This window comes from Cherax quadricarinatus, chromosome 8 (assembly GCF_038502225.1).
Source record: "Cherax quadricarinatus isolate ZL_2023a chromosome 8, ASM3850222v1, whole genome shotgun sequence".
In the NCBI taxonomy this organism is placed as follows: domain Eukaryota; kingdom Metazoa; phylum Arthropoda; class Malacostraca; order Decapoda; family Parastacidae; genus Cherax; species Cherax quadricarinatus.
The window spans coordinates 28,606,126-28,627,951 of NC_091299.1; the positions used below are offsets into that span (position 1 = coordinate 28,606,126).

The following is a 21,826-nucleotide window of genomic DNA, read 5'->3' on the forward strand; positions in this document are numbered from 1 at the left end:
TTTTATAGTTCAACAATAGATATTAAATGTATAAATATAGTCGGACTTGAGTCCTGGAAATGGGAAGTACAATGCCTGCACTTTAAAGGAGGGGTTTGGGATATTGGCAGTTTGGAGGGATATGTTGTGTATCTTTATATGTGTATGCTTCTAGACTGTTGTATTCTGAGCACCTCTGCAAAAACAGTGATAATGTGCGAGTGTGGTGAAAGTGTTGAATGATGATGAAAGTATTTTCTTTTTGGGGATTTTCTTTCTTTTTTGGGTCACCCTGCCTCGGTGGGAGACGGCCGACTTGTTGAAAAAAAAAAAAAAAAAAAAAAAAAATAAAGAAATTGTGTATGGCATATTAGGATCAGTAGCATCACCAGTAATCTTAGTCTCCCTGTTGTATGTAACTACATACAGTAATCTAAGGGTCCATTGTAATAAGGTTTCCATGCCCTCAGTGGCTCAGTTTAAAAGTTTGTAGTGATTAGTTTCAATGTTGCAGTGTGCTAGCTAGTGCAGTAGTGTAAACTAGTGAGGAGGAGACCCGAGGCTTGTGTAAACAGCACGTAAAGCTTTGAGTGTAGAGTAGTGAACCCTTCCCTACCTAATGTTCTGTTCCTTGGGATCCATTAGGATAATGCCAACTCCATCTAATTTTCCCTTGCATTTCTTAATGAGCAAAAATCAGAAGCAAGGATGTTAGTCACCGCAGAATAATGACTGAATATTCGTCTATTTCTGATTTTGGTGACCAGTTACTCAATAGGTGGATGAAGTTTTCTTCTTTTCTTTGATGTATTTTATTGCATAGTATTCTCATTAGGGGTGCAACAGCACTTTGTTGCTTTAATTTCAACATTTTATTGCTTTTCTCTTTTTTATGCTTTCATTGTGGTATGGTATTTTATAGGCACAACTCACACAAAGAGGAGGGAAGAAGAAAAAGAAAAAAAAGCGTGTGGATGGAGATGAAGGGGAAGGGGAAGAGGAAGAAGATGAAGAGGGCATTGATGAGGAGAGCATACTACAGCAGCAGCATGAACTGGATGAAGAGAGGAATCGCATCCTCAATGATCAGCATATGATTGAAGAGGTTAGAAACTTGGTTAAATTTTTTAATGTTGTTAATTCTGTATATGAATTCTTCCTCTGTAAACCATGCATGTCATAAGAGGCGACTAAAATGCCAGGAGCAAGGGGCTAGTATTCATTTCTTATGTATACATTACAAAAGTTAAAAAGAGAAGCTTTTGTTTTTCTTTTGGGACACCCTGCCGCAGTGGGATACGGCCGATTTGTTGAAAGTAGAAGAAGAATAATTCTGTATATACAAATCTTTGGTATCTTACTCCTTGGGCAGTTTCCTATCCTTAATTTGGTTGCTGTATCTAGGCTCCACACATTTCAAATACTGTACTTTAAAGTACAGTGGATCCTCGAATTTTGTAATTAATCCTTTCCAGAGAGTGTGATGTAAGTTGAAATTTACGAGTGGCGAAACCATTTTCCCCATAAGAAATAATAATAATCCAATTAATCTGTTCCAGACACCCAAAAGTATTAAAAAAAATTTTTTTTTTACATTATAGATTTACATACAGAAAACATTATTGTTACATTATTGTTCGGAAGGGAAATCTCCTTCCATAAAGGCATTAGGTACCAAGTCCTTATTTGGGGTTAATTCCCTTTGTTTTTTAATGCCACTAGGACCAGCTTGAGAGTCACTGGACCCCCATCGCTCAAAAAATTGTTCCAGATAACTCTGTTTCTGTCGTCTCTTTAAAATTTGCCTCAAATGGGACAATACATTGTCATTATACATGTTGCCGACATGGCTTGCAACAGCTTTGTCAGGGTGATATTCCTCCATAAACATTTGCACCTCACTCTGCTTTGCACAAATGTCCTTAAACTTTGAAGAAGGCACCTTCTTCCAATTCTCTTCCTCCTCCTCCTCTGAAGCAGTTTCCTGAGCTGGGGTCTGTTGCTGTTGCAGATGAAGGTCTTGCAGCTTTTCATTGGTTAGCTCTTCACTGTGGTCCTCCACCAACTCTTCCACACCCTGGCCACTCACATCCAACCCCATGGAATTCCCCAGTGCCACAGTAGATTCCACAACTGGCATAGGGTTGTCAGGGTCAGCCTCAAACCCTTCAAAATCTTTGTCGAGAACACAATCTGGCCACAATTTTTTCCAGGCAGAGTTCAGAGTCCTGGAAGTCACTCCCTGTCAAGCCTTATCTACAATGGAGGATATTGAAGTGATCTTTCCTGAACTCTCTTAGGGTCAGTTGAGTGTCTGAGGTCACATCAAAGCACCTTTGAAACATTGCTTTGGTGTAGAGTATTTTGAAGTTTGAAATGATCTGCTGGTCCATGGACTGGATGAAAGGAGTGGTATTAGGGGGCAAGAACTTCACTGTGATGAAACTAAACTCGTCCACCATTTGGTTATCCAAGCCTGGAGGATGAGCAGGAGCATTGTCCATTACCATGAGGCACTTGAGTGGTAATTTTTTTTTTCAGGATGTATTTCACACTCGGACCACTTCATTGAACCAATCGAGGAAAATTTCCCTTGTGACCCATGCCTTACTGTTAGCCTTCTACATCACACACAATTTATTCTTGGCAACACTGTATTTCTTGAACACTCTGGGATTTTCAGAGTGATACACTAGTAAAGTCTTCGCTTTGAAATCCCCAGACACATTACCACAGGGCATGAGTTAGCTTGTCTTTCATAGGCTTGTGTCCTGGGAATGCTGTTTCTTCCTGCATGATGTCGGTCCTCTGGCATTTTCTTTCAAAAGTGGCCTGTTTCGTCACAATTGAACACTTGTTGGGGGACGAATCCTTCAGCCTCTACATAGTCCTTGAATTCCTGCATGAATTTTTCAGCCGCATATTTGTCAGAACTGGCAGCCTCGCCATGCCTTACCACACTGTGTATGCCACTACACTTCTTAAATCTCTCAAACCAGCCTTTGCTGGCCTTAAATTCACTAACACCAGCACTCGTTCCAGGCATTTTCTTTACGAGATCGGCATGCAACTGCCTTGCCTTTTCACAGATTATCAACTGTTCCAGGAGTTTTCTTTACCAGGCCCCCATGCAACTTCCTTGCCTTTTCACAAATACAGTGGATCCCCGCATAACGATTTTAATCCGTGCAAGAGGGGTAATTGTTATGCGAAATAATCGGTATGTGAATGAATTTTCCCCATAAGAAATAATGGAAATAAAATTAATCCGTGCAAGACACCCAAAAGTATGAAAAAAAAAAAATTTTACCACATGAAATGTTAATTTTAATATACACAAACTGAAAAAGGCATGCACACTTACATGACACTTACTTTTATTGAAGATCTGGTGATGATTGATGGGATGGGAGGAGGGGAGAGAGAGTGTTAGTGTTTAGAAGGGGAATCCCCTTCCATTAAGACTTGAGGTGTCGAGTCCTTTTCTGGGGTTACTTCCCTTCTTCTTTTAATGCCACTAGGACCAGCTTCAGAGTCACTGGACTTCTTTCGCACAACATATCTGTCCATAGTGGCCTGTACCTCTCGTTCCTTTATGACTTCCCTAAAGTGTTTCACAACATTGTCAGTGTAATAATCACCAGCATGGCTTGCAATAGCTGTGTGAGGGTGATTTTCATCAAAAAAGGTTTGCACTTCAAGCCACTTTGCACACATTTCCTTAATCTTTGTAGTAGGCAACTTCTTCAATTTCTCTCTCCCCTCCTCTGAACCAGTTTCCTCAGGTCTGGCCTCTTGCTCTTGAAGTTGATCTATCAGCTCATCAGTGGTTAGTTCTTCATTGTCCTCCTCCACCAACTCTTCCACATCCTCCCCACTAACCTCCAACCCCAAGGACTTTCCCAATGCCACAATGGATTCCTCAACTGGCATAATCCTCTCAGGGTTAGCCTCAAACCCTTCAAAATCCCTTTTGTCTACACATTCTGGCCACAGTTTCTTCCAAGCAGAGTTCAAGGTCTTCTTAGTCACTCCCTCCCAAGCCTTACCTATAAGGTTTACACAATTGAGGATATTAAAGTGCTCTCTCCAAAACTCTCTTAGAGTCAGTTGAGTTTCTGAGGTCACTACAAAGCACCTTTCAAACAGAGCTTTTGTGTACAGTTTTTTGAAGTTTGCAATAACCTGCTGGTCCATGGGCTGCAGGAGAGGAGTGGTATTAGGAGGCAAAAACTTCACCTTAATGAAGCTCATGTCCCCATAAAGTCGCTCTGCCACGTCTGTAGGATGACCAGGGGCATTGTCTAACACCAGGAGGCACTTAAGTTCTAATTTCTTTTCAGTTAGGTAATCTTTCACATTGGGGGCAAATGCATGGTGTAACCAGTTATAGAAAAAGTCCCTAGTGACCCATGCCTTACTGTTTGCCCTCCACAGCACACACAAATTATCCTTGAGGACATTCTTTTGCCTGAACGCTCTGGGAGTTTCAGAGTGATACACTAATAAAGGCTTAACTTTGCAATCACCACTAGCATTGGCACACATCAACAAAGTAAGCCTGTCTTTTATAGGCTTATGTCCTGGGAGTGCCTTTTCCTCCTGAGTAATGTAGGTCCTGCTTGGCATTTTCTTCCAAAACAGGCCTGTTTCATCACAATTAAACACTTGTTCAGGTTTCAGTCCTTCACTGTCTATGTACTCCTTGAATTCATGCACATATTTTTCAGCCGCTTTGTGGTCCGAACTGGCAGCCTCACCATGCCTTATCACACTATGTATGCCACTAGGCTTCTTAAATCTCTCAAACCAACCTTTGCTGGCCTTAAATTCACTCACATCATCACTAGTTGCAGGCATTTTTTTAATTAAGTCCTGATGCAACTTCCTAGCCTTTTCACATATGATCGCTTGAGAGACGCTATCTCCTGCTAGCTGTTTTTCATTTATCCACACCAATAAGAGTCTCTCAACATCTTCCATCACTTGCGATCTTTGTTTCGAAAACACAGTTAAACCTTTGGCAAGAACAGCTTCCTTGATTGCCTTTCTGGTGCCCACAATAGTAGCGATGGTTGATTGGGGTTTCTTGTACAACCTGCTTGTACATGTATGTGTAGTGTGACCTAAGTGTAAGTAGAAGTAGCAAGACATACCTGAAACCTTGCATGTTTATGAGACAGAAAAAACACCAGCAATCCTACCATCATGTAAAACAATTACAGGCTTTCATTTTACATTCCCTTGGCAGGATGGTAGTACCTGCCAAGTGAATGTAAAATGAAAGCCTGTAATTGTTTTACATGATGGTAGGATTGCTGGTGTTTTTTCTGTCTCATAAACATGCAAGGTTTCAGGTACGTCTTGCTACTTCTACTTACACTTAGGTCACACTACACATACATGTACAAGCATATATATACACACCCCTCTGGGTTTTCTTCTATTTTCTTACTAGTTCTTGTTCTTGTTTATTTCCTCTTATTTCCATGAGAAAGTGGAACAGAATTCTTCCTTTGTAAGCCATGCATGTTGTAGGAGGTGACTAAAATGCCGGGAGCAAGGGGCTAGTAACCTCTTCTCCTGTATATATTACTAAATGTAAAAGGAGAAACTTTCGTTTTTCCTTTTGGGCCACCCCGCCTCGGTGGGATACGGCCGGTGTGTTTATTTATGGGACACACTTGGGAAAATGCTCTGAAATTAAAGAACAGAAAGGCACAACACTGTGATTGGAATAATACACAAATAACCTGCATATAGGAGAGAGGAGCTTACAACTATGTTTCAGTCCCACTTGGACCATTTACCACTATTTCCTCTTCTCCTTTTCTTGTTCCTGTCTTTGCCTCACTGTCCTGTATATAATGGCTACCTCACTTTCTCTGTTAGTATGACTTTATAAATAGTCAAAGTTGGACCGAAACATTATCATGACTTCCTCTCTCCTGTGTGTGGGTTTACTGTATACAGGAGGGCCACACTTATATGGCGGGTTAGATTCCAGGCTACCACCGTAAAGCAGAAATCGCTGTAAAGCAAGTCACACTTTTTTCGCTCATAAATGCATATAAATGCCTAATAACATTTTTACATTATCATATATTGAATTACATTAAAAACAATAAAGTAGAATACACATACAGTACACTCATTACTTACTTTAAAATATTTGCAGTCCTAATGTAGGATGAGGGGTGAGTAATATTTATTGTAGGAAGTCGGGTGTGGTAACCCGCTTGACTACCACACCTATACATAAAACAACCTCTCCTCACTTAGCGATGTACTTGTTTACCGACGCCTCAGACTTATGACAGGCTCTCTGACTAGTATGCATACCCGAATAGATATTAGAGCTGATTTCCTCTATTGTTTATTACAGTATACAGTACACTACTGGAGTTTACCTGGAGAGAGTTTTGGGGATCAACGCCCCCGCGGCCCGGTCTGTGACCAGGCCTCCTGTATAAACATTTAAAAATATACCAGAAATATTATAAATGGTGCAAAGGTGACATTAAAACATCATCAAAGATGGGTGACACAAACCCACTACCATTATAGTATGCTCCTCACTTAGCAGCGAATTCATTTACCGACGTGGTCTTAGGAGCAGAACTCCGTCATTAAATGAGGAGAGGTTGTATATAAAATATGCAATAACTTTAAAACATTTGAAGTTTTGAAACATTTCCAGGCATAATCCAGAAATGTGGAGTTTACAGAGGATAAACAAACTGTGGCGCATGGATGCCATAATAGTCAATTGGGGAGCCGTGTAAATGAATCTTGGTTATAATTTTCCAATGTCCTTATTAGTGAATTGCTGTAAAGTGGAGCCCTCCTGTTTATAACTATCCTTCAATAATTAGCTTGCTTACCCTATTAAATCTTTTATTTCTAGGAAAAAGAGCGATTCCTATTGGAGCTAAAAAATAAAGAAGCAGAGTTGATAGCAACTAGAGAGGCTCAAGAGAAACTAATGACTCGCATACAAACCATGGAGTCGAAGCTCCTCTCTGGTGGCAAGAACATCATAGACCATACTAATGAGCAGCAGAGAGCACTACAGCAGCGAACTCAAGAGCTCATGGATCAAAAGGTATGTGTGTCTTGTTTAGGTTAGGTATCAATTATTTTTATTTTAATGTTTATACTGCATTTACAGTGCTGATAGTGTTTATACTGTTAGAATGAGGTATTGAAAGGTAGAGCCTTGAGTATGCAGCAGGCACTGTGTGTATGTTTTAGATTGGAGTAGAGGTGAAGGGTTTCTGGGCTTTGACATAGTTTGTTAATGTCTGTTAAAACCTCAGTGCATGTTAAGCCACAGTTTCTAAATGCTCAAAGATCATATAGCAGTTGGGGAGTGGGAGAAACTTGGGTTTGATCTGAGGAAGGGAAGAGTAGCTTGAATTCCTTAGGTTATGATTCTTCCACCAGCATCAAAGTACCTTCCTTGAAGGGTCTGTAGATGGCACTTTTAAAAAGATAGCCATGGAACATATGATGGTGAATTTGTGTCCTTTGGGTCTTAATGTATATATATGATTTTAAAAGTTGATTGTTAGTTATATATGTAAAGGAGTTGGATGTCAGCACTAACTGAAACAGAGAGAGCATCAATGGATAAGTTGACTTAAGAGAAATTTAAGGAATTAAGCCAGGTGTACCTGTAAGAACAAGAGTTAGAGGAGGAGTAACAGTGCTGCTGAAGGAACAGTTTTGGAGAGACAAGAAGGGTTATAAATTGAAAAATAAGTCACAAAACCATGGCAGGAACAATTCACTTCTAATTCAAAATTTGGAAAGGAAACTTGTGATGATGTCCTGTGCCATTATCCAGTCATATGTAAAAGATAAATGCTAGAAAACAAGAAAACACACAAGGTGATGTAGTAAGAAACCCCAAGCTCAGGTCAAGTCATGTGTATTTTGGAGATTAGAGCATTTGTCAGTATGCTAAGATTCATGTTGGGGATATGTAGAAGGCCGATTCACAAAGATGGCATCTAAGAAGGCTGAAGAGAGAGAAATAATATGCTTTCATGAATTGGTAAATCATAATAACACTATTGCAAACAAATCATGGAACGGACAGGGCTTGAATCTGCAGTAGGCAAGATCTAAAACTCAAGCCAGTGTGCTTAACTACTGGTCCATGCCAGCCTAACAAGATTCATTCAGTTAGGTATATTTTAATACACCATAGCAATTTTAGGACTTGCCTGCCATGGGTTTAAGCCCCATCTGTTCTGTGATTTATTTGCAATCATGTTATTACAGTTTCATGAATCATGTTTGTGACTTTGTGGGGACTTGGGCTAGAGCACACAACTGCCACACTGGTGTGGGATTAATCTGTAAAAACCTGAATTTGTGGTTACAGTGGGGCCCATGCCAACATTCCTATGGGGTATGGTGATAGACAAGTGTATTGTTAGTGTCGGTTATATAATCACTTCTCTAATGATCTTCAAGTATGTCTGAAAGGCAACAGCCTGCTTGACCATTGTATTGGAGAGAGCAGGAGTAGGTAATGGAGAAGATAGGAAGTATCAGGGGAAAGAGGAGGAGAGGCATGAATCAGATTGCTATGATGTGTATTAGATGTTAATATACCTTTCATATACCTGTTGAAAAGTCTGGGACCCAGGACGTTGATACAGTGTTCCCTTATTGTTCCCACCGCACCCCTGCTCCTCACTGGGTTTATTTTACACTTTCTCCCACATCTCTCACTCCAGTATGTTATGGCAGCGTGCAGATTTGGGACCAGGCCCTTGAGTGCTTTCCAGGTATATATTGTCATGTATCTCTCTCTCCTCCACTCCAATGAATACATGTTCAAGACTTGCAGGCATTCCCAGTAGTTTAGGTGCTTTACAGGCTCAGTTCGAGTCATAAATGATCTCTGTATTTGTTCCAGCTCTGATATTTCTCCTGCTTTGAACGGGGTCCTCAGCACTGAGCAATATTCTAAGTGAGGAGCACTAGCGATTTGAAGAGTGTCACCATCAGCATTATTTCCTTTGTTTTGAAAGTTCTCAATGCTCACCCTGTCATCTTCCTGGCTGTTGTGATCTTTGTCTTGTTATGGTCTTTAACCCTTTGAGGGTCGACAGGCCCTCTCCGAAACTCGTTCTCAGGGTCGGCCAAATTTAAAAAAAAAAAAAAATTATTTTCTCTTATGAAAAGATAGAGAATCTTTTCCCGATCATAAAGACACCAAAAGTTTGAAATTTGATAGAAAACTTACGGAATTATGCTCTTGCAAAGTTAGCGGTCTCGGCGATGTTTACGCATCGGCGATTTTGCCCACTTTGAGCCCCATTTTCGGCCAATTTCACTGTACTAGTCGACAAAAAACATGAATATTTCGCTAGAACTCCATTTTTTCTATCGAATGGATGCAAGAAACCACTCATTTATGAAATTCAACTATCCAGTACAGTGGTCAGAATTTAGCAATTTTGCCAATTTCACACAAATTTCAAAAGATGCCAATTTCGGAATAGGGTCCAGAATAAACAAGAAAGACATTCCTGGCACTAAAATGACATTTCCTCTAGTCATTAGTCATGTCTCAAGTCCCCTCTTATATTCTTTTGCTTTCCACTTTGAATTTTTATTTTCACAAAAAATATAAGATTTACTGTTATGCAGACTACTGCATTAGTGTAAAAAATGGTATAAATATTATTGGTGCACTTGTGAAAGAATATTAGACTCACCAGTTGACGTGTATTGCACGCTTGGCACGATTTGTTTACTTTTGAAGTTTGGTAAAAATCGAACATTTCTGCTACTTTGAGCTCAATTTCAAGGCACCTTTCTTTGTAAAACCAGTCAAAATCATCTCAATTTCTGTAATATGTCTTCCATTCTATAAAATGAGACCAAGAAAACTAGAATACAACAATAAATACCATACGAAAATACACTGCAAAGTCGCTGATTTGTTAAAAAAAAATGGTCAAAGTTTTTTTTTTCTCATTATGCACTGTGTGCTGCAGGATTTTTTTTAGACTGTGCACACTGACCACATAGACCCATTCTTTCATATGAAGGCCTACCAGCTTTCTCCCACTAGATTTGAGGCCGCTAGAATTTATGAGTACTAGTACGTCAAAAACCCCTACGCGTAAAACGTACTAGTACGACGAAAACCCTCAAAGGGTTAAAAGAAAGGTCCACTGACATAATTATTCCCAGGTCTTTTACATGTTTCTTACGTTCTGTTTGGTGACCCTCTTGAGTTTTGTATATAGTGTTCCTTTTGAGTTCTTCATTCTTTCCATACCTAAGCAGCTGGAACTTATCACCATTGAATGTTATATTGTTCTCCACTCTCCACTGGAAAACCTTGTTTATGTCTTCCTGTAATTTTTCAGTGTCTTCTACCACAGTGACTTTCATGCTTATTTTAGTGTAATCTGCAAATGATGATATAGAAGTGTGCCAGATGTTTATATCTATGTCTGCTGTGAGGATGAGAAACAGCAGAGGTGTCAGGACAGTGCCTTGGGGAACTGAGCTTTTGACCTTGCTGATGCTGGGTCTTGCCCTGTTCACTACTATTTTTTGTGTTCTGTGTGTTAGGAACCCGAAAATCCATCTGCCTACCTTCCCCGTAATGCCCATAGACCTCATTTTGTGTGCTATCACTCCATGATCACATTTGTCAAACTTCTTTGCAAAATCTGTGTAAATCACATCTGCATTTTGGTCATCTTCCAGTGCGTCTGTAATTCTGTCATAATGGGTCAGCAGCTGTGACAGGCATGATCGTCCTGCTCTAAAGCCATGCTGGTTCGGGTTATGCTGGTTGTGCTGGTCCATGAAATTTGTAATTTGCCATCTCATCACTCTTTCGAAGATTTTTATGATGCGAGAGGTTAGGACTACTGGTATGTAATTTTTAGCTAGTGCTCTACTACCTACCTCCATTATGCAAAGGATCTATGTCTGCACTCTTTAAGGCCTCCGGTATTTCACCTAGGTATAAGCTCTTCAAAGAATACTGAGGGCTCGTGCTAGTGGTACTTTGCACTTCTTTATAAATAGAGCATTTCATAAATCTGGTCCAAGTGCTGAGTGAGTAGGCATGTTGTCCATTTCTTTTTTGAAAACTATGGGATTTGTACTAATGTCATTCAGTTGGTCTGCTCGGCCTTCTTCTGGAGTGAAAATTATTTCTGCATTTTCTGTCTTGCTGTCATTTAGTGGGTTGCTGAACACTGACTCATACTGTTCTTTAAGGATTTCACTCATTTCCTGTTCATCGTCAGTATACGAATCTCCTCTCAGTAGTGGTCCAATTCTACAGGTAGTTCTTAACTTGGATTTTGCATAGGAACAGAAATATTTTGGGTTTCTTGCAATATCCTATATGGCCCTTCATTACCTTTGTACTACTACTGTGAGGTATGACATACAGTGGACCCCCGGTTAACGATATTTTTTCACTCCAGAAATATGTTCAGGTGCCAGTACTGACCGAATTTGTTCCCATAAGAAATATTGTGAAGTAGATTAGTCCATTTCAGACCCCCAAACATACAAGTACAAACGCACTTACATAAATACACTTACATAATTGGTCACATTCGGAGGTAATCGTTATGCGGGGGATCCACTGTACTAAGTTTTTGCTCTAATTCAGTGATCTCTTGGCTAAGCCTACCTTTCCTCTGTTGTAGCATATTTGTGTTTTTAAGCAATTCACTAACCCATTTTCTTCTTCTGTACCATCTCCTACGCTCTCTCTCTGATCTTCTGGGTTTCCTCAATAGTACGTGCTTCATACATACCATGTATATTTCTCTCTTCAGTTTCTCTAGGCAGTGGTGGGGATTTAGGATGCTCATGTCTGATTTCCAGGGTATGTCTGATAGCTCTTGATTTATTTTTTCCCAGTCAGTTCTATGGTTGTTAAAATTAAACTTACTGAACATCCCATCTCTAACATTAGTGACGCAATTCCCTAACCCGGAGTTAATACTCGTTTGAACTTCTATGATGTTATGATCAGAGTATATTGTTTTTGTAACTGTTATGTCTCGGATCAGTTCCTCGTTGTTTGTGAATATCAAATCCAGGGTATTTTCATTTCTAGTGGGATCAATTACTCGTTGGTTGAATGAGTACTTTTCACAAAGCCTCATTAATTCCCTGGTAAGTGCCTCTTGAGCCAGGGTGCTTCCCAGAGATATTTCTGGTATAACATTACGTTGCACAATCTTCCATTTTACACGAGGGAGATTAAAATCTCCCAGGAGTAAAATATTTGGTGTGGGATTTTGTAGCTTATCCACATAGCTATCTATCTGCCTAAGCTGATCTGTGAATTCCTCAGCAGTTGCTGATGGTGGTTTGTATACTAGGATAATTACCAAATTCCTATTTTCAACTTTAATGCCTAGAATTTCTACTATATCATTTCGTAGAGTTCAGTACTTCTGTGCAACAGAAAATATCCTTTATATACATTCCTAATCCTCCTTGTGACCTATTAATTCTATTACATGTATACATGTTGTAGTTTTCTATCTTTATCTCTCCATCTAAAACATCCTTTGAATGTGTTTCTGTAAATGCTCCAAACATGGCATTTGTTTCTGTTAGGAGCCCACTGACATAGCTAATTTAGTCATTTTTATTTGATTTCAAACCCAGAATATTTGCAAATATGAAGCAGGAATTACCATTTGGGATGTTTTGTCTTGCTTTGTGTGTCAGTATCACAGGTGATGTACTACCTGGTATGTCCCCTCATGTACAAGTCCCTGGTTTCTCCAGTACTGACTTTGCATTTGGTTGCTTAATCAGCCTTGATGGGCTGATGCCTAGTTTGGTACACCCCATTTTTCTGCCCATCTGTCCTCTCTGTACCATTCCCCCTGTTTCTCTTCCTTTGGTTCGATCTTTTCTCATTTGTCTAAAAAAGATTGCTGTTCAATTTCCCTTTCTCTGCTAACTCTGTATTGCCGCGTTCCTTTTATATGGTGGTCTGGGCAGCTCGGGTCTTAACATTCTCTGGACTGCATTGAAGCTTTACACATTACAGGATGGAAGTCCCTGCACTATTTGTTGAAGCAACACTTTCCTTTCCTCAACATGTTGGCACATTTTCTGTTGTTTATTCCAGCAATCTCTCCCATTCTTTCTTTCTTTCAACACACCGGCCCAAAAAGAAAAACAAGTTTCTCTTTTAAATTTAGTAATTTATACGGGAGAAGGGGTTACTAGCCCCTTGCTCCCGGCATTTTAGTCGCCTCTTACAACACGCATGGCTTACAGAGGAAGAATTCTGTTCCACTTCCCCATGGAGATAAGAGGAAATAAACAAGAACAAGAACTAGAAAGAAAATAGAAGAATACCCAGAGGGGTGTGTATATATATGCTTGTGCATGTATGTGTAGTGTGACCTAAGTGCAAGTAGAAGTAGCAAGACATACCCGAAATCTTGCATGTTTATGAGAGAGACAAAAGACACCAGCAATCCTACCATCATGTAAAACAATTACAGGTTTTCGTTGTGCACTCACTTGGCAGGACGGTAGTACCCCCCTGGGTGGTTGCTGTTTACCAACCTACTACCTATATAGGCACATATCTTTTGCATAGTATCTGCAAATGTTCTGACTACCTATATTTACTGATTTTGTGTCTTTCCCGAGTTCTGCACCTGATCTGAGTTCTCTTGTTCACTTTCTTCTAGGCTAATTTCTTCGCTTTTCTTGTTTTCATTTGTTCCTGCTCTAGCTTTCTCTTCCTCCCTTTCCCCTTCCGCTGTGTTTTGTATTCCTGTTTCATTCATTTCCGAATTGCTCTGTATGACGTTTTCCACTCCTTGGTTTTGACCTCTATTTGAGTATTCCTCATTTTCTTGTTCCTTATCCCCTGTTTTCCACCCTTTGTATAACTCTGGCAAGCTCCTTAGAAACTTCCTTATGCTTTCTAGGTTTTCACTTTTCAGTACCTCTCTTATGCCTGACCAACTGTCCATCTCATTGGGGCAGATCCAGAAATGACTTTCTTGTTTTAGGTCATTTCTCATGGTTGCATGAAGCTTTGTACATGATATATGGGATGTTTTGCCACATATTTCACAATCAGTGCCCCTCATATTTCTCCCAAATTTTTTTTTCACATGTACAAGACCATTTCTGGCCATGATCACTCTTTGGCAGGTATATGTGGTGGGTTTTTATGGAAGTTATTTTTCACTAGAAAGATTTATTTCATGCAAGATTTAAAATTAAATTTTTTCGGATTTTTTGCACAGAAACGAGAGAGAGAGATGCTGCAGTTACTCGAGAAAGAGGAGGAATCTTCCTGTGAGATTGCATCAACTTTTTCCTCACTGCAAGCGGAGGTTGAAGCTAAGACTCGCAAACTGAAAAAATTGTTTGCTAAGCTGCAATCTGTCAAACAGGAAATGGGTGATCTCCATGAAGAGTTTTGTAGAGATCGTGTTGATCTCCAAAACACTCAAGATGTCCTCACAAGGTAAAGTCATTGATTAGATTAGAATCATTTCAGTATTTGCTCAAACAAGAATAGTTTAGATGGTTATCCCTAATGTTTTGACTTTCATATTTGGAATACCATTCTTGAACCTATTCTTAGCTGGATTTGTAATTACTCACAATTCTCAATATACATTAGTTTCCTTCTGTTTGGCTTATCAACATGTAGTAAGACAGTAGGATTGCAGATGAGCAAGGAGGTTTTAGAGTAGGTAGGGATATGTAGATCAAGTGTTTACATTAAAGCATATATGTGAACAGTATTTAGATAAAGGTAGGGAAGTTTTCATTGCATTTATGGATTTAGAAAAGGCATATGTTAGAGTAGAGGTAGTAGGTTGGTAGACAGCAACCACCCAGGGAGGTACTACTGTCCTGCCACGTGAGTGTAAAATGGAAACCTGTAATTGTTTTCCATGATGGTAGGATTGCTGGTATCTTTTTTCTGTCTCATAAACATGCAAGATTTCAGGTATGTCTTGTTACTTCTACTTACACTTAGGTCACACTACACATGCATGTACAAGCATATATATACACACCCCTTTGGGTTTTCTTCTGTTTTCCTGCAAGTTCTTGTTCTTGTTTATTTCCTCTTATCTCCATGGGTAAGTGGAACAGAATTCTTCCTCTGTAAGCTATGCGTGTTGTAAGAGGTGACTAAAATGCCAGGAGCAAGGGTCTAGTAACGCCTTCTTCTGTACAATTTACTAAATGTAAAAGGAGAAACTTTCATTTCTCCTTTTGGGCCACCATGCCTTGGTGGGATACGGCCGGTGTGTTGAAAGAAAGATATGATAGAGTGGATAGGGAAGCAATATGGCAGATGTTGCAAGTGTATAGAATAGGTAGCAAGTTACTAAATGCTTTTAAGAATTTTTGAGGATAGTGAGGCTCAGGTTAGGGTGTGTAGGAGAGAGGGAGACTACTTCCCAGTAAAAGTAGGTCTTAGACAGGGATGTGTAAAGTCACTATAGTTGTTTAATGTATTTATACCTTGGGTTGTAAAAGAAGTAAATGCTGGGGTGTTGGGGAGAGGGGTGGGATTAAATTATGGGGAGTCAAATACAAAATGGGAGTTGATAAATTAGACACATGTGCAACTCTTGGGTATCTTTATTGAGGAAACGTTTCGCCACACAGTGGCTTCATCAGTCCATACAAAGGAGAATCTTGAAGAACAGGAGGAGAATGAGGTAATCAGTCCCTCAACCTTGAGTCGATGTGGTCAGTCCATCAATCTTGAATAGAATACGGCATACGTGCTGAGAAGGAGCTTATAAACCGTTGGCAGGAGAGGTGCAGCAGTCATAGGTCGTGTAACATTTGTTCAATGTGGAAGTAGGTCGTGCCCAAGAATTAGGCAAGCGAAGAATTCCCAAGTGTTAAGATCCCAAGAAGTTGCAGTGTCTGACAGGTTTGTAGATGAATGGTTCAGAGAACCGACATGTTGATAAATTAGACACATGTGCAACTCTTGGGCACGACCTACTTCAACATTGAACAAATGTTACACGACCTATGACTGCTGCACCTCTCCTGCCAACGGTTTATAAGCTCCTTCTCAGCACGTATGCCGTATTCTATTCAAGATTGATGGACTGACCACATCGACTCAAGGTTGAGGGACTGATTACCTCATTCTCCTCCTGTTCTTCAAGATTCTCCTTTGTATGGACTGATGAAGCCACTGTGTGGCGAAACGTTTCCTCAATAAAGATACCCAAGAGTTGCACATGTGTCTAATTTATCAACATGTCGGTTCTCTGAACCATTCATCTACAAAATGGGAGTTGACGCAGTTACGTTATGCTGATGATACTGTGGTTGTGGGAGATGCTAAAGAAAAGTTGCAAAGGTTAGTGGATGAGTTTGGGGAGGTGTGTGAAGGTAGAAAGTTGAAAGTGAACAAAGATAAGAGTATGGTGATGAGGGTATCAAACGATTTAGGTAAAGAAAAATTGGATATCACATTGGAGAGCGGGAGTATGGAAGAAGTAAATGTTTTCAGATATTTGGGAGTTGACCTGTCAGCAGATGGATTTATGAAGGATGAGGTTAATCATAGAATTGATGAAGAAAAAAAGGTGAGTGGTGCATTGAGGTATCTATGGAGACCAAAAACTTTATCTATGGAGGCAAAGAAGGGAATGTACGAAAGTATAATGGTACCAACACTCTTATATAGGTGTGAAGCTTGGGTTGCAAATGCTGTGGCAAGGAGGTGGCTGGAGGCAGTGGAGATGCCCTGTCTTAGGGCAATGTGTGGTGTAAATATTATGCAGAGAATTCGGAGTGTGGAAATTAGGAGGAGGTGTGAAGTTACTAAAAGTATTAGTCAGAAGGCTGAAGAAGGGTTGTTGAGGTTGTCTGGTCATTGAGAGAATATATCATAGTAGAATGACTTGGAGAACATTTAAGTCTGTAGGGGAAGGAAAGCTGAGTAGGGGTTGTCCTCGAAAAAGTTGGAGGGAGGGGGTAAAAGGAGGTTTTGTGGGTGAGGGGCTTGGACTTCCAGCAAGCATGCGTGTTAGATAGGAGTGAATGGAGACGAATGTTATTTGGGACCTGACAACTGTTGGAGTGTGAGCAGGGTACTATTTTGTGAAGGGATTCAGGGAAACTGGTTAGCCGGACTTGAGTCCTGGAAATAGGAGGTACAATGCCCGCACTTGAAAGGAGGGATTTGGGATATTGGCTGTTTGGAGGGACTTCTAAACTGTTGTATCTGAGTGCCTCTGTAAAGACAGTGATTATGTATGGGCGAGGTGAAAGTGTTGAATGATGATGAAGTATTTTCCTTTTGGGGATTTTCTTTATTTTTGGGTCACCCTGCCTCAGTGGGAGACGACTGATGTGTTAAAAAAAAAAGAAGTGTGCAGGGCTTCTTGCATTTCTTATTTACCCCATTCAAATACATGGGAGTAAAGGGGCTAGTAACCCCTTCTCCTTTATCAACTACTAAATGTAAAGAGAAAAACTTTTCTTTTTCCTTTTAGATCATCCTGTCTTAGTGGGAGATGGCTGGTATGTTAAAAAAAAATAATACACAGCACATGTGTTCAAGCCTATGGCTGCTGTACTATGCTCAGTCAGACCATCAACATGTAATTCTGTATAATATGAATCTTAATATGCTTTGTGAACCATATTGATTGCTTATGGCAAATGTGTACTGCACAAATATAATTACAGATGGAAAAGGGGGATCACATAATAGTAAATTTTCAAAGCAAGGGAATCCTGTATAATGTGTGTTCGCCTATACAGCCTCTCCTCACTTAACGATGGAGTTCCGTTCCTAAGACCATGTCGTTAAACGAATTTGTTGCTAAGTAAGGAGCATACTATAATGGTAGTGGGTTTGTGTCAACCATATTGGATATAGTTTTAATGTGACCTTTGCACCATTTATAACATTTCTGGTATATTTTTAAATGTTTATACAGTAGTGTGCTGTATATTGTAATTAACAGAATAGAGGAAATCAGCTCTAATCTACATTTTTTATGTATGCATACTGGTCAGAGAGTCCATCGTAAGTCCGAGGCATTAGTAAACAAGTACGTCTCTAAGTGAGGAGAGGCTGTATGTGGTTGTAGGGGTTGATTTATTTATTTTGGGGAGAAAGGTAGATGTATAAATTTTTTTAACACCTCCATCTTCCACTGAGGCAGGGTGACCCAAATAAGGAGAAAGAAGGTTTTTCCTCATTTTACATTTAGTAATTTATACTGGAGAAGGGTTACTAGCTCCTTGCTTGTGGCATTTTAGTCACCTCTTAGGATATGCATGGCTTATAGAGGAAGGATTCTTCTCCACTTTCCCATGGAGAGATGTTTAGAAATATAAATATAAATGGATGGATGGATATTGAAGAAAAAAACAGAAAAGGAAAGGTGAGAAGAAAAATTTGAGTTTTAAGTTTTCATTACAATATTCCACTAAAATGTCCTTATGTTGGGATAAACCGAACATATGCCCCTCAGTTGTCCTAATGGGAGAAAATTTTTTTTTTTATTTTTTTTTTTTATTATCACACCGGCCGATTCCCACCAAGGCAGGGTGGCCCGAAAAAGAAAAACTTTCACCATCATTCACTCCATCACTGTCTTGCCAGAAGGGTGCTTTACACTACAGTTTTTAAACTGCAACATTAACACCCCTCCTTCAGAGTGCAGGCACTGTACTTCCCATCTCCAGGACTCAAGTCCGGCCTGCCGGTTTCCCTGAATCCCTTCATAAATGTTACTTTGCTCACACTCCAACAGCACGTCAAGTATTAAAAACCATTTGTCTCCATTCACTCCTATCAAACACGCTCACGCATGCCTGCTGGAAGTCCAAGCCCCTCGCACACAAAACCTCCTTTACCCCCTCCCTCCAACCCTTCCTAGGCCGACCCCTACCCCGCCTTCCTTCCACTACAGACTGATACACTCTTGAAGTCATTCTGTTTCGCTCCATTCTCTCTACATGTCCGAACCACCTCAACAACCCTTCCTCAGCCCTCTGGACAACAGTTTTGGTAATCCCGCACCTCCTCCTAACTTCCAAACTACGAATTCTCTGCATTATATTCACACCACACATTGCCCTCAGACATGACATCTCCACTGCCTCCAGCCTTCTCCTCGCTGCAACATTCATCACCCACGCTTCACACCCATATAAGAGCGTTGGTAAAACTATACTCTCATACATTCCCCTCTTTGCCTCCAAGGACAAAGTTCTTTGTCTCCACAGACTCCTAAGTGCACCACTCACTCTTTTTCCCTCATCAATTCTATGATTCACCTCATCTTTCATAGACCCATCCGCTGACACGTCCACTCCCAAATATCTGAATACATTCACCTCCTCCATACTCTCTCCCTCCAATCTGATATTCAATCTTTCATCACCTAATCTTTTTGTTATCCTCATAACCTTACTCTTTCCTGTATTCACCTTTAATTTTCTTCTTTTGCACACCCTACCAAATTCATCCACCAATCTCTGCAACTTCTCTTCAGAATCTCCCAAGAGCACAGTGTCATCAGCAAAGAGCAGCTGTGACAACTCCCACTTTGTGTGTGATTCTTTATCTTTTAACTCCACGCCTCTTGCCAAGACCCTCGCATTTACTTCTCTTACAACCCCATCTATAAATATATTAAACAACCACGGTGACATCACACATCCTTGTCTAAGGCCTACTTTTACTGGGAAAAAATATCCTTCTTTCCTACATACTCTAACTTGAGCCTCACTATCCTCGTAAAAACTCTTCACTGCTTTCAGTAACCTACCTCCTACACCATACACTTGCAACATCTGCCACATTGCCCCCCTATCCACCCTGTCATATGCCTTTTCCAAATCCATAAATGCCACAAAGACCTCTTTAGCCTTATCTAAATACTGTTCACTTATATGTTTCACTGTAAACACCTGGTCCACACACCCCCTACCTTTCCTAAAGCCTCCTTGTTCATCTGCTATCCTATTCTCCGTCTTACTCTTAATTCTTTCAATTATAACTCTACCATACACTTTACCAGGTACACTCAACAGACTTATCCCCCTATAATTTTTGCACTCTCTTTTATCCCCTTTGCCTTTATACAAAGGAACTATGCATGCTCTCTGCCAATCCCTAGGTACCTTACCCTCTTCCATACATTTATTAAATAATTGCACCAACCACTCCAAAACTATATCCCCACCTGCTTTTAACATTTCTATCTTTATCCCATCAATCCCAGCTGCCTTACCCCCTTTCATTTTGCCTACTGCCTCACGAACTTCCCCCACACTCACAACTGGCTCTTCCTCACTCCTACAAGATGTTATTCCTCCTTGCCCTATACACGAAATCACAGCTTCCCTATCTTCATCAACATTTAACAATTCCTCAAAATATTCCTTCCATCTTCCCAATACCTCTAACTCTCCATTTAATAACTCTCCTCTCCTATTTTTAACTGACAAATCCATTTGTTCCCTAGGCTTTCTTAACTTGTTAATCTCACTCCAAAACTTTTTCTTATTTTCAACAAAATTTGTTGATAACATCTCACCCACTCTCTCATTTGCTCTCTTTTTACATTGCTTCACCACTCTCTTAACTTCTCTCTTTTTCTCCATATACTCTTCCCTCCTTGCATCACTTCTACTTTGTAAAAACTTCTCATATGCTAACTTTTTCTCCCTTACTACTCTCTTTACATCATCATTCCACCAATCGCTCCTCTTCCCTCCTGCACCCACTTTCCTGTAACCACAAACTTCTGCTGAACACTCTAACACTACATTTTTAAACCTACCCCATACCTCTTCGACCCCATTGCCTATGCTCTCATTAGCCCATCTATCCTCCAATAGCTGTTTATATCTTACCCTAACTGCCTCCTCTTTTAGTTTATAAACCTTCACCTCTCTCTTCCCTGATGCTTCTATTCTCCTTGTATCCCATCTACCTTTTACTCTCAGTGTAGCTACAACTAGAAAGTGATCTGATATATCTGTGGCCCCTCTATAAACATGTACATCCTGAAGTCTACTCAACAGTCTTTTATCTACCAATACATAATCCAACAAACTACTGTCATTTCGCCCTACATCATATCGTGTATACTTATTTATCCTCTTTTTCTTAAAATATGTATTACCTATAACTAAACCCCTTTCTATACAAAGTTCAATCAAAGGGCTCCCATTATCATTTACACCTGGCACCCCAAACTTACCTACCACACCCTCTCTAAAAGTTTCTCCTACTTTAGCATTCAAGTCCCCTACCACAATTACTCTCTCACTTGGTTCAAAGGCTCCTATACATTCACTTAACATCTCCCAAAATCTCTCTCTCTCCTCTGCATTCCTCTCTTCTCCAGGTGCATACACGCTTATTATGACCCACTTCTCGCATCCAACCTTGACTTTAATTATATTTTCTTATTTTTTCAGAGAGCTAAAGCTGAAGGCCCTCATAATTGAAAACTTCATCTCGCCGGAAGAAAAACGAAAAATTTTGTCCCGAGCCTTTTTTGACGACGATGAGGATATCTGGAAGGTGAGTTTTGAAGCCTCAGGTAGTATTACTTACTACACTATGGAGGAAAGTTGAAGAAAGAAGTTTAGAATTATAGATGACTTGGTAATGGGATTGAAAAAATTGTGAATTTCATTTCTCTTTATGAGGCATTAACTTAATCACTGCTGCTCACTTCTTGATAAAGAAAGAAGTGTATTAGGAAAGAAGGGAACAAGAGAGAATAAGATTTATAGAGGAGCATATCACTCCAGTATATCAGGTAATGTGTGT

At 40.0% G+C, this 21,826-nt stretch overlaps 1 protein-coding gene across 4 annotated transcripts in view; it reads left to right on the forward strand.

Moving 5' to 3' along the window:
• Window positions 1-21,826, forward strand: part of LOC128702057 (kinesin-like protein KIF3B) — a 109,193-nt gene that overhangs the window by 74,286 nt on the left and 13,081 nt on the right. For all 4 annotated transcript variants that reach the window (XM_070083011.1, XM_070083013.1, XM_070083010.1 and 1 more), the window contains exons 10-13: window positions 902-1,084; window positions 6,887-7,084; window positions 14,274-14,497; window positions 21,469-21,574. In XM_070083011.1, coding sequence (XP_069939112.1) covers window positions 902-1,084; window positions 6,887-7,084; window positions 14,274-14,497; window positions 21,469-21,574 — 711 coding nt within the window. The remainder of the gene's footprint in view (window positions 1-901; window positions 1,085-6,886; window positions 7,085-14,273; window positions 14,498-21,468; window positions 21,575-21,826) is intronic.